Here is a 13,989-nt window from a genome sequence, read left to right as displayed (position 1 = left end):
CCGTTTTCTAGGGCTATAATAAGAAAAATAATAAGAAAGGAAATGTTTAAGGGAATTTGGAACTTCTTTGAAGGGTGTAAAATGGGAAGCTTTGCGGAGATTGGGATGGAGGTGGAGCGTGCGTAGCTGTGTTGACCTCAGGCGGCTTGTTGCTATAGTTGTTAGTAGTAGTAGTAATTAGGTTAGTATTCCGTAGTATTTAATTTATAAGCATGTTTCGAGGTTTAGAATACTTTTCTAAATATTTATTCACATGTGAAAGTCCTGCTTTTATATTCCCAGCCAAATTAGTATGTTTCAACTAATATCCATTTTGTTAGCTAAAAAATCTGTTACTAACAGAAAACTGTGATGACAGAAACTTTACTCTAACACCCTGTAGATTCAACGATAAACACAAACAGCAAACACAATAATAAAGAAAATAATAGAAAAAACATACTGTTCCCTTTTGGGGATCTTCTGTTACTAAATCTGTGAAAATCCATCCAACTCTTTGCAATCCAAATTCTTTGGCAACAGTGTTAACTGTTTCTTCCATAGGATCATCCAGAAACTTAATACCTTCTCTACGGTTTTGTTGAGGTGGCTCGTATATAGCTGCTACAACAGCTACAAAAACAAGAAAGTATTTAAATTTGAAGATCGACAAAGTCAATTAACATTTAAGTCTGGTTAGATACACCCTTGTCAACCTCTATTAAAAGAACATCTCACAATCAATAATAATAATAATAAAAAAAAAAAAAAAAAAAAACTAGAGATGCCTTGAAGTAACGGCTCCAAAGATGGAATACAGGAAAAAGCGAAAGACAATGGGAAAAAATTCGAAAACAAGGAACAGCATTGAGTTTGTTCTTTGGGTCTGGGATGCTCTCATTCGTTGCTCATCTGATATTTGAGTTCTTGATTTCCATACCCTAAGAGTAAACTGAAGGCTACCCATCGAGTTGCATTTGTGTTGTATTTTCAAGTCCATTAATGGTCGTAAATAAAGTGAGTTTTCATGTCATTGACTATTTGTTGGCAAAGAAAAGATAATTGAAAAGCCTGAACCCCAAAATCCCCCTCTCAGTGGAGTTGTGTTTATATTTTATTTTCTAACCCCTTAGTGCTTGGAAACAAAGTGCGTTTTCTTGTAAACGAGTATTTATTGGTAAAGAAAAAATAATTGAAAAAAGAGAAGCCTGAAGCCAAAAGTGAACTGTGGAAGAGACACCAGGTGCTGTTTTTTTTTAGAAAAAGAAGAAATGTTTATTATTTTTCTGCTTACGGATATTTCGAAATACTACCGAATTTTTGATACTGTGGTGATCTATGTTTTACATAAATGATCAGTTCAAGGAAATGAATTGGTATTCTTCTAGTGGTACAGCTGCCAGCCCTTCCCTTGGAGATTGTGGGGGGTTATATCATCTCAAAAGGTATAATTATTGGACCTTTCGACTATACTGGAAAAACGGTTATCTCAAATTGAAGAAAAAAGGGTGTGGGAGAGAGGCTAGTTGCCCTCCAATTTTTCGGCCACTTAAAAAGGGCACTAGAATTGGGAAAAAACTGGTGTTTTTTCTGGTGCTTTCCTAGGGTCAGATGATTTGTTTTCTAGCTTAGCAGTAAGGATATTTCATAGTCGAAGGACAATGAATATTTGGATCGCGCATAAAGTGACTCAATATTGGATTTCTAAATTACTTCTAATGCAAGTAATTCAACTTTTCCTAGTTGGACAGGTCATTGGCAACACTAGCTACTGTTTCTTGCATAAGCTTATCAACAAACTTAATATAATGTCTATAGTTTTGCTGAAGTGACTCGTATACTTCCCCAACAGCTAGAAAAATCAAGGAATTTTGTACATAAATAATCAACAAAATAAGTAATATTGGAAATATGCCATGTCCTATATGTAAACAGAAAGAATCAATGGGTTATATTCACGGATGAAAGAAGTAACAAGTCAAAATCCACTAAAATCTAGAAATACGGCCAGCTTCTGAAAAAAACCTATCTAACATGAGTGCCAAGTTGTAAATTTTTGGTGGGGGCTGAGCTAATAATTTGCCATTAACTAAACCGCAATACAAGAAGAGTGAATTTTCCTTGGTTACATAGCGTCGCATCAATCGTCTTCTTTTGCTGAAGATCAACCCATACAAAACCCAGATATCTTCCCACCACCTCCCCTCTAAAAAAGATACCCCTACTCGACCATGAGTGCTAAGTTCTAATTTTTAGTAAGGACATGATCTATTAATTTGAATTTAACTGGGTTACAAAATAAGAAATTGAAATTTTTTGAGCATGTAGCATTTTACCATATTTTCGCGGAGAATCCTATACAAATAGCACTTCATGATGATTCTGGATTTTGCCCCTTCTCCCATAAAAGTTAGCCCTTCTGTCTCCTACTTTATATACTAGGCTTAAATTGTGTGGGTCATGATCGTTTCACTTGAGTTCTAGGAAGAATAGCATGCCCCTCTCTCCGTCTCCCTATAGTAAAATAGCTTTTTACATCACAAAACGCCGCAGTCATTTAGCAAGATACTTGTATGAGAAAAAAGTTAGAGTCAACTACCCATTTCAATGAAAGGTGGGATTTAAAAAAAAAAAAAAAAAAAAAAAAAAAAAAAAAAAAAAAAAAAAAAAACAGAAACTCTTTCTTTAATCGAATCGTGCAAAATAACGCATTTCGACTTAAAAGAAACATATATAAAACAGTGCCATCTGTTTTGTATAATAGAAATACAGAATAGGTGTCTACACAAAATAATGGAAATTCTCATAGACTTGAATAACTTGGTTAACTTAATTAGCACAACGGTAGAAGTAGATCTTTACAAAAAAATCAGGAGCAGGCCATTGTTTTCGAGTAGAAGCAGAAATTGCTGCAAAATTTATCTAGGATACACTATGAAAATTATGATTAATTTCGAATTTTAATTAGGTTGATTGCTATTGAAAGAAATACTGTCATTCTTAAAGAAATAGCAGTCAAATTACTGAATTAAAGATAGCCTAATATTGCGTTCTAAATTACAAGCAGATCAAATTGAGCCCCCTTTTTGGCCATTCCACGCCCAACATGGAGTTGGCTGAGTTTTGTAAATCTTCATTTTGATTGCCCGTCTTCAGGTGCTCCAGAACCCATGTTCAACCATACCATTCAAGCGGGTTCTAATTTTGAAGAGCCCGTAAGATGAATAGAGTTTAAAAGCTAGCAGAGTTGAAACGTTGAAAACGAATTTTGTCGAGTCCGCTAACAACATTCTCTTTACTGGACAAAGGATGACCTATTGCTAAAGATTGTGCTTAGGCAGAGCTGTTCCTAGGGGACAGGGGGCAACCGAGGCAGTTACCCTGGGCGTCGTGGCTGGGGAATTACCCACTTTAATCCAGTTTTCTACTTTGATTGGCTTTTTTTCGCTTATATTTGAGTCAAGAGGGGGTGCTGTAATTCATTCTGTCCCAGTCACAACCACCCCTAGGAACGGCTCTGTGTTTAGGCCATCCACATGGGACTAAATAAAAAGCAAGTGGTACCATAATGAGGTGTGAAGAAGTCATGAGGAAGGGTTTAAAGGAAATCAGAACAGTGGAGGAGGGTCATAGGAGGGGAAAATTTTTCCCCATAGGAGGGGGAACAATGATTTTCCAATTCTTACAAACACTTTCTTTTCTCTTTGGCATCTACAAAATTAACATTTCAAATAAAATGTATGTACTGTTATGTTTAATTCACAACACAGTAAGGTTTATTTTTTATAATCTTGTAAAGCAAATAACATGGGTGTCAGTATCTTTTATCATTGGAAATGGTAGTCTATGGTATTTTCTCTACAAGTGTCATAGTCTAGTCAATTATAGGTGTTGTTTTGAAAGAAAGAGGGGGTGGGGCTAATAGAAATTATTGGACTTCGTTAGTACAATGGAAACTAGATTGACTATTAGCAATTAGATTGATTTAGGTTTACAGGAACAAAGTAAGACTGGTGACCTCTTAATTCCCCCATAGTAGCTAATTATTAAATTTAGTTAATGCCGATTTTTTTTTTCTAAGTAGAATTTGTTTTACTCTGTTTTGAATATGGCCATGTCGCCTTTATTTAAATAAAATTATCAATCTATTTGCGCATACGCTAATTTATGTTTTTTTTTCTGTATATTTTTTTTATTGGTAGTGATTAGGAAGTAGGTAACAAGGATAACAGTCCCCCGTCCCTCCAAACATAACTGATAAATTTTGATCATTAAATGTTTCAATCTCTACCTTTTATAAATAGAATAAACTAAAATATTCCTTTTTCCTAAAGTTTAGTCCCCAACAAAATTTAAACCTGATTATTGATTGCGAAATCGAAGTTAAAATGTAAAAAAGGGGAAATAGATTGGCTAGTCCAAAAAAGGAAAAATGAATCATTTGCGTTGCCATTTTTAATCTATCTTTTATGGATATTCAGAAGGATGGTCAATTACGGGGATATAGGAAGGGGCAATAGTTTTTCCTATTTAAAAAAATAGTTGCTGACTATTTTTAATTGCAAGGAAATAGCATTGATTGATAAATAGATTGAAACATCCAATGAACAAAATTTATCAGTTATGTTTGGAGGGGTGAGGGATTGTTATCCTCGTTACCTACTTCCTAATCACTACCAATAAAAAAATATACAGAAAAAAACATAAATTAGCGTATGTAAGATTTCTTTTTAATGTTTTACTTCTATCTTAAAATTTTTTCTCGGATCCTTGGGATTTTAAATAAAATCTTCAAAAAACATATACACGCTGGCTACAGCTAGCTCTAGACAACAAGAATATATAAAGACCATGAACTGCCGTAAGTTTTGAGAGACAGTAAAAAGGGCTAGAAAGGAATGCAGCCCACCAGGAGCGGATCTAGAGCGAAATCTCGGGGGAGGCCCAATGCGACAAGGGCGTCAATGTACAAAATCTTGGGGGAGGGGCAATGTAACAAAAGTGCCAATAATTGATCAAATTGACAAATTTATTCTACAAAAAGAGTACAAAAAGCGCCCCCCCCCTGGATCCGCCAGTGCAAACCACTAATACATGATTCTAATATGGGAGACTGCTATTTCTTCCTTAAACTTCCCTAACCCTTCAATTTTTCCCTAAAATGACACCTCTGTTATTAAGTCTTCCGAGTCAAGACAAAAATGAGCTTTTTAAATTACGTTCAATCCGTCTTGTGTATTTTATAATTCGTTCCTGCTGAAGATTAAATAAAAAATGATGACGTAACTTAAAAAAAAAATCCTCTCAAAACTTCTGCATAAAAAAAAAACAGAACCAACCTTTTATGCCCAAGGGTACATCTTTGTGTGGCTTATACCATCCATATAAATGACCTGCTCTTTGATTACCAGTAATTCTCCAATAGTTCAGAAATCTTTCCACAATTTGGGGATTTTCAAATTCAACGTTATCTACATGTCGATACGGCTAAAATTAAAGAGAATATTGAAAAGAAGTTTAGATTACCACATCTCCAGAGGCGATTTTAGGGGCGAGGCAGAAGGGACATTTACCCCCAGGCGCAAAAATTTTAGGGGTGCAGAATGTTGGACAAGTAGTTAGGTTAGGTTATAAGCAGTTATATCATAATGTTATTTTATTAATAAAGTAGAGGGCGCAGTTAACAAATGAAAATAACTAGTTTATTAATAAGAAAAATAAATGAAAAACAAAATACTTATATAATAATAACTAAAACAAATCATAATAATTAGATGATTTAAAAAACAAATTAAAACACGTTATTAATTAATTCATACATTGAAAAAAATTTTTAATAAGAGAAAATTTTCTTAAAATTTGGCCTGGAAATTTTGCGGGAGACAGGGCAGGGTGGCATAAATCAAAATTTTTCAGAAATGGATGCATTATATTTGTTTCTATCCCACCAACAATAAATGATTAAATTTATTTAACAGTTTAAATAGTCAGCTCATGCATCTGTTACATAGGGCATTTACAATAGATTTATCTTAAAACTAAAAACACAACGAAAAAATTATTTGACCTGTCATTTTTATGATGCCTCAATATGACTTTCCTAGTATGTTTAGACTGATGAAAATGCCAAAAAAAAACTAATATAAACTAAACATCGGGAAATTTAACGCTATCAAATTTTCCTACAAGAAGGTATCCACAGTATAAACATATTAACAGTAGCGAAAAGTTCCTTCAGAAATGGGACAGAATACAGCGCGCGGAAAGGGAAAGTCCCTTTGCATCACAGAAATAGTTTTAGTTACTACTTGGCATTCAATGCGCTAAACATTTGTCATTGCCTGTGCGCGAAGGCAGAGTCATGAAGAGAGGTCTTGATATGTACCAAAAATCTTTAATAAAGAACATAGGAATTTCGGTACTGTTAATATATTCATACTGTGGTTGGTACCACTGTCCCAACTAGTCATTATATTTGGCAATCAAAGGTAAAATTAATGTGAAAATATTTGGCTGATCTATTAAATTTCTTCTGCTTTTAAACTCATCATCTATGTGAATTTTTCTATTTTTTTTTTTTTACCTCTTCAACTATTTTGTATATATAGCCCTGTTTTATTTCGACACTGTTGAAATCAATTTTAATGTATGAATGCACAGGCGGGGGAAGGAAGATCTTCCTCCGAAGACAAACATTTGAAGAATAATATGCTTAGAATAATTCTAAGTTAAACTTAGAATTAAAACTTAGAATAATATTCTAAGTTTTTGGGAAAGGAATCCTTCTTATCCTCTCGTGTGCTGATATGTTCAAAACTATTATAGTCCTGTGAACACTCTACGTTTAATCTAAATAAAAAAGGGCCTTAAAAAGCTATTCCTAATGCTGTTGCCTAGCTTAGAACATACTACTGCCCAGCTGTGAAAACTAAATTCAAAATAATCTAAGTAAAAAAAAAGGCTTAACGAGCTATTACTAACACCGTTGCCAACTTAAGATAAGATAATATTTATTTTCAAAAGACTATCACAAGCTCTATAGAGCCGAATTCGCTTTATATGTCAGTAAAAGTTAAGAAAAAAAAAATTCAAAACAGTACATTAAGTCAAACACTTAAAATTTAAAGAAATTAAAAAAGCAAAATCATCAAAGATAAAGGGCAAATCAGTAAACTTAACAATTAAATTACAAAACAATCAAAAAAATAAAAACGGCAATAGAGGAAAAGGGGAATTTGGCAAGTACATAATCACGAATTATTATTGAGGTGTTCCAGAATAAAGGGTATAAAGCTTTTACGAAACCTCTCTGTAACAGCATGGATCGGAGAATAAGTTGGGATTCCTAAGGAGGCTGACCGGGGAGTCGGAGTCTAATGGGATTGTGAAAATCAGGGAGTAACTCCTCAGTACGGGGATTGGAAATGACTGATTTAGCGAAAAGCAGGCAAATTTTTTCCCTCCTTTCTTTTAAGGTGGTAAAGCGTGCAGCTTTAAGGAGGAAGGAGTATGGAATTTTGCCTTCTTTGTAAATGATCCTGAGCGAACGCTTTTGGACCGACTCGATTTTGTCACTAAGTTCATTTGAAAGTTGCGAATCCCAGACCGGACATGCATATTCCAATAAGGGCCTAATAAAGGATAAGTCAAACACGGAAGGAATGTATCTTAGGACAATTAAATTTGTTTAGTAGCTTAAAAATGGATAGTGAAACATTTGCTTGTTTAACAATGCTGGAAACATGTGTGTCCCACTTAAGATCATTAGAAATTGTGACACCAAGAAGCTTAACATGTTTCACTAGCATTTCGCTTGGGATCGGGTCGCAAAAAGCAGGAGTAGATTTCAAGAAGTTGATCGTCATTATCTGTGATTTCGTGGGATTTACTGTCATATTTAGATTCTTAGATTCATCCGAACATTGGGTTAGGATTTCAACGGGGTCACTTTTACGATCGACAAGTCATCCACATATTTCCGTCTTTGGGGGAATTCCTTGCCAATTTCGTTAATCATGACAAGAAATAATAGTGGTCCCAATAAGGTTCCTTGAGGTATTCCACAGTACCTAGGGAGGGGGTTAGAGAAGGTATTTTTGTATTTTACAACTTGTGATCTGTTTGGAAGGAACGATATAACAATATTTACTAAAAGTGGGTCAATTTCAAAGTCATCATGTAGTAAACGAATTAGGATATTGTGGTCAACTAAGTAAAACGCTTTTTGGAAATCGACTAAAACCAGGTTGGAAATCGACTAAAACCAGGAAATCGACTAAAACCGTGTGAATCAAGTATACAAGGTAATGGGTGGTGGAGGTTTTTCTTAAATTACCAAACTGTCGGATGTCAATGCGTGGTATAATTTTAATTTTAAGCCAGTCACAAAGGAACCCTTCGTAAAGCTTAGAAAAAACTGGAGTGAGTGTAATAGGACGCATGTTGGTTATAGTCAGACTGGAAGATTTCTTTGGGATGGGTGTTATAAAACCTAGTTTCCAGCAACTCGGGAATTTACCAGATTTTGTAATTTAGTTAAAAATATCAGATAAAGGTCCAGCAATTGTGTCTGAAAAGACTTTAATCAAGTCAACTGTGATGTCTAATGGGCAAATACTTGATTTTTTGAGCTTTCGGATTTTATTTATAACATCAGAGGGAGAAATTAGGGGGAAAAGAGGTAGAGGGAGGAATAGTTTGACCTGAGCCAGTGAAAGGGAGGAGACTTTGTACAACGGACGCAGGATGAAGGTTCAAATCGTTGGCTATCTTGTAAAGGGGCTCAGGGAGATGAAAAATTAACTTCAACAGGGTTTTTTCCGCAAATCTCTTTAATTTTCCTGTACCATTGTTTGGGCTTATTAGAATACAGGTCCTTAACCTTACTATTGTAATACTAAGAAGATGCCTTTCTCAATTTTCTCTTCAGGAACTTTCTTAGATCATTAGCATGTGTGATATGTCCTAGCTTGAACAAATTGATTTTTTTCCTTATTAGTTTTTTAAAAGTTGCAGTAATGTAAGGTTTATCGGTAGAGCATATTTTAATTTTTTTCACCGGAAAATGGGCTTCATAATTACTCCTCAATAAATTTTGGAGGGACAAAGCCTTGAAGTCAACATCATTTGTTTGGTACACAGGGCACCAATTTTCACTAATGGTCCAAGAGCCAAAATTGTAGAGTCCTGAGTCAATTAGAGGTCGAAAGACGGTTTCAGTAATAGTAAAGGAATGTTTAACTGTAGCTAGTGGAGATAGGAGTAGGCTAAAGTGGTAACTACCTCCGAGAGAGGGAAGAATGGTGACGGGTCTGTAGAAATTTGACATATTGGTGCATATTAAATCAAGAGTAGAATTGCCTTTGGTAGTAGGGACTTTTACAATTTGTTTTAGACTAAAAGTATTATATATAGACTCGTTTTAATTTATTTACATCACCTAAGAGGAAAATTCCAGCATTTGGGTATTTAGATAGTATATAGTCAGCAATGCCATGCAATTTTTGAATAAAATTAATTTTTTCAGCCGCTCTCTGCCCAGGAGAGTAGTAAAAACAACACAGGACAATCAAATTGAAAGGACGTGGTAAGACTTTAGGTCGAACACAAACCCACGAAATTTCATCAAAGGGAATAAGACAAGGAACTAATATTTCTGAAGGATAAAAATCATTACGGACAAAGAAAAGAATTCCACTCCCCTTTCTTACCCAGATGGTGGGGTTTGGGTCTGAGTTTAATAAACTGGGAGATGTTTAATTAAACTGGGAGAAAGCTGTGAATACTTCTATATTGAATCTAAATAAAAATGGTCTTCAATAGCTATCCTTAATACTGTTGCCCAGAGGAATGGGTATCCGAGGACCTTCCTAAAGAATGGCGTCAAAAACCCACAAACAATAATCTTTAGTAAAAATATTAAAATTTTCCAATGGTTGGAGTTAAATTTTCTAAGAAAGAAAATTTTATCTTGAGGATATCTTATCTCCAGTGTATTCCTCTCTATATACCTACTAAAACGTACAAAAATCTGAAAATCTTGACCCAAAATGTTTTTGAGCCATCAGACCCCCCCCCCCAAATGCACAAACAGACACACTGGAAAACCAGGTAGATTCTTTTGCAATGATTTAATGTCTTATTAAACTTGGGCCTATGAAATTTTAATCGGGTGACTTCTTTTTAAATCAGTAACTATTTTTTAAACAGCCTATTTAATAACAGCTCGCTAGAAGTTCATATTATGATGTATCTACTGAGTACTTCAGATTTTCTAAATGCAATAAAAACGAATTGCTTTTGGTAAAATTCAAGTAAATATTTGGTACGATAAAATTCCAGTAAAAACGAACTTTACTGGTATCAAAATTGGATAATACAACGCTTACCAGTTGTTAAAGTTAGATCCAGTATGCTACAAAAACAGAAAAACAGACTAAAATCAGTTTCAACTTGGTACAGCTCTAAAAGACTAAACCAATGGGTCACTTATCAGAGGGTTAGTTATCAGAGTGGAAACTGGCGCTAGTATCGGTAAAAAAAACCAGCCTCATCAAGCGTTTGGCCAAACTTGTCCTTTTTTTATGCTTCATAATTGTTTCTATGGGACTTAATATTTACCAAGTGACATATAGCGATCGCAAATTCTGACAGTATATCGGTCGGTCTGTCGTTCCCGGTTTTGTTAGTTTAGGCACTTCCAGATAAGCTAGGACGATGAAATTCGGCAGGCACATCAGGGACCATACCAGATTAAAATAGAACTAGATCTACCGCTGGAACCAAACTGGTCTTACCATCAAATACACCGGAAACAAATGATAGGTACACCAACTAGCAAAAATTGCGATGATTATCATTGCAAGATGATTATGAGCTAACAGCCAACTCTTACTTAAAACTCACCTATATGTCCCACAATTGGTATCGGCCTGTTTTGAATTCAGTGTGTTCCTTACTATTCAAGTTGTCAACCCCTTTAAACTTTCAAACTGGTACATCTCATAAAGGAATTTTTTTTCCGCTCTTCAAGATTTATCGACTGCCGTCGAAAAAAAATCTATCTGTCTTAGTTCGCAAGTTGACTTTTTTGCCGTAGGCCAAGTTTCTAACGTCGTTACTTAAAAAGGAGCAAAGGATAAACTCTAAAATCTTTAGCAATGGGGGAACTTCTAAGGTTTAAGAGGCATATTTGATACCATTTCTGTATCGGCCTATTTTTGGTTTCAGTGTGTACCTTACTATTGAAGTTGTCAACACCTTTCAAATTTTAAACTGGTATGTCTCACAAAGGAATTTTTCTACCAAACAAGAGCTAAGAGCTCATAGGGCACTAGCCAAGAGCTCATATGTTATGAGCTCTAGCAAAATTCTAAGAATCAATAGATTGCTTTAAAAGGAAAATCAGAGGCTTAATACCAGTCGGGATTTAAAAATTAGAGCTCTGAGTAACGAGGTCCTTCAAATTATCAAAATTAATTAACATCCGACCACCCACTCGTAAGTTAAAAATACCTCAATTTTTCTAATTTTTCCCCTCCCTTCAGCCCCCCAGATGGTCGATTCGAGGAAAACGACTTTATCAAGTCAATTTGTGCAACGCCCTGAAACACCTACCAATTTTCATGGTCCTAGTACGTCCAGAAGCTCGAAACTCACCAAAGCACTGAGCCCCACCCCCTATCTCCCCCAAAGAGAGCGTATCCAGTCCGGTTACGTCAATCACGTATCTAATAGACATTTATGAGCGTTTTTCAAGATTTCCGATTTCCCCCTCCAGTGTCAAAAGATCTGGTCGGGATTTGAAATAAGAGCTCTGAGACATGAGTTCCTTCTAAATATCAAATTTCATTAAGATCCGGTCACCCGTTCTTTAAGTTGAAAATACCTCAATTTTTCTGATATTTCCAAATTAACAACCCCCAGCTCCTTCAAAGAGAATGGATCCGTACCAATTATGTCAATCTCGTATCTATAACTTGTGCTTATTCTTCCCGTCAAGTTTCATCCCGATCTCTCCAATCTAAGGGTTTTCCAAGATTTCTGGTTTCCAAGATTTCTGCTTCCCTCATCCAACCCTCTATGTCCAAGGATTCGAATTGAAAATGGAGAATCTGAGACATAAGATTCTTCTATATATCAAGTTTCATTAAGATCCGATCACCCGTTCGTAAGATACCTCGATTTTCACGTTTTCCAAGAATTCCAGTTTCCCCCTCCAACTCCCTTCGATGTCACCGGATCTGGTCGAGATTTAAAATGAGAGTTCTAAAGCACAAGATCCTTCTAGATATAAAATTTCATTAGGATCTGATCACCGGTTCGTAAGTTAAAAATGCCTCATTTTTTCTAATTTTTCCGAATTACCCCCCCCCCCCCCAACTCCACCAAAGAGAGCGGATCCGGTCCGGTTATCTATATTGGACTTGTCCTTATTCTTTCCACCAAGTTTCATCCTGATCTCTCCGCTTTAAGCGTTTTACAAGATTTCCGGTACCCCCCCCCCCCCCTAATGACAATGGATCCGGTCGGGATTTAAAATAAAAAATCTGAGTTTCGAGGCCCTTCTAAATATGAAATTTCATTAAAATACGACCACTCTTTCGTAAGTCAAAAATACCTCATTTTTTTTTAGAATTAACCCCCCCCCAACTTTCCCAAAGAGAGCAGATCCATTCCGGTTATGTCAATCTCGTACCTAGGACTTGTGCTTTATTTTCCCCACCAAGTTTCATCCTGATCCCTCCACTCTAAGCGTTTTCCAAGATTTTAGGTTACTCCTTCGTAAGTTATTCATTAGTTCCGTAAGTTCCTTCATAAGTTCCGATCACTCCTTCGTAAGTTATATAAGTACCTCATTTTTTTTAATTTTTCAGAATTAACCCTCCTCCCCCAACTCCCCCGAAGAGAGCGGATCCGTTCCAGTTATTTCAATCACGTATCTAGGACTTATGATTATTTTTACCACCAATTTTCATCCCGATCCCTCCACTCTGAGCGTTTTCTAAGATTTCAGGTACCCCTCCCAACTCCCCCCAATGTCACCCGATCCAGTCGGGATTTAAAATAAGAGCTCTGAGACAAGAAATCCTTCCACAAATCAAATTTCATTAAGATCCGATCACTCCTTCGTGAGTTAAAAATAACTAATTTTCAGAATTAACCCTCCCCCAAACAGAGAAACAGACCGTCAGACCAACAGAATTTGCGATCGCTATATGTCACTTGGTTAATACCAAGTGCCATAAAAATGGGTGACATATACTTTAATCAGCTCATCAAGAGCTATCGGCTGCCATCAAAAAAAGCTATCTATCTTAGTTCAAAAGTTGACTTTTTTGCCGTAGGCCAAGTTTCTAACGTCACCACAAAGAAAGGAGCTAAGGATAAACTCTAATTTCTTTAGCAATTAGAGAACTTTTAAAGTTTAAGAGGTACACCTGATACCGTTTCTCTACCAAAATCCAAAGTGCAAAAAACCCAATGATAAACTCAGCTGAAATCACGAACAGAAATGGGTAGAAACAATAGACGGCAGCACTTTCGGTTCCCACTTTTTCATTTCTGTAATTTTTTGATTTATCACTCGAAGAAGATATATTATCTATGGGGTCGGGTAGCTGTCGCATATGTTTAACACTTAAAGATTTTAGTCCATCTTCAATTTGAAGCTTATGCCTACCTGTTTGCCTACTAGAACGGAGCTTTCCACTCGAAAGCAGAAACATGGTTTGATGAAACAAAAGCTTGACAGCATAACTTCAGATAGTTCTCTCTCACACAGACTATAAAACTCCAAGTTAGTTCACACACTATAGGCTCTGGCTCAAGGACAAGCAAAAACAATCCTTTTTGGCCCCAGTCAAGAGCTTTACGAAGCTTTCCAAAATACAGGGTCATATTCATCAATCCGGCCTAAGGCCCACAGTTTCTGTAAAAACCGCAGAGGTTAGACACATACCCCTTTCTAGGAATAAGCTGAGATCGGGGTGCTAGAAAAAAATCTGACAA

General features: G+C 35.8%; 1 protein-coding gene across 2 annotated transcripts in view; it reads right to left on the bottom strand.

Annotated features, from left to right (window-relative positions):
- The window catches only part of LOC136039510 (nuclear protein localization protein 4 homolog), a 148,369-nt gene that overhangs the window by 113,189 nt on the left and 21,191 nt on the right, over positions 1-13,989 (bottom strand). For both annotated transcript variants that reach the window (XM_065723301.1, XM_065723300.1), the window contains exons 6-7: positions 5,319-5,466; positions 443-612 (exon numbers count right to left, since the gene is read on the bottom strand). In XM_065723301.1, the coding sequence (XP_065579373.1) occupies positions 443-612; positions 5,319-5,466 (318 nt within the window). The remainder of the gene's footprint in view (positions 1-442; positions 613-5,318; positions 5,467-13,989) is intronic.

Source organism: Artemia franciscana, chromosome 19 (assembly GCF_032884065.1).
Source record: "Artemia franciscana chromosome 19, ASM3288406v1, whole genome shotgun sequence".
Lineage (NCBI taxonomy): Eukaryota > Metazoa > Arthropoda > Branchiopoda > Anostraca > Artemiidae > Artemia > Artemia franciscana.
This window is presented reverse-complemented; position numbering and strand designations above follow the sequence as displayed.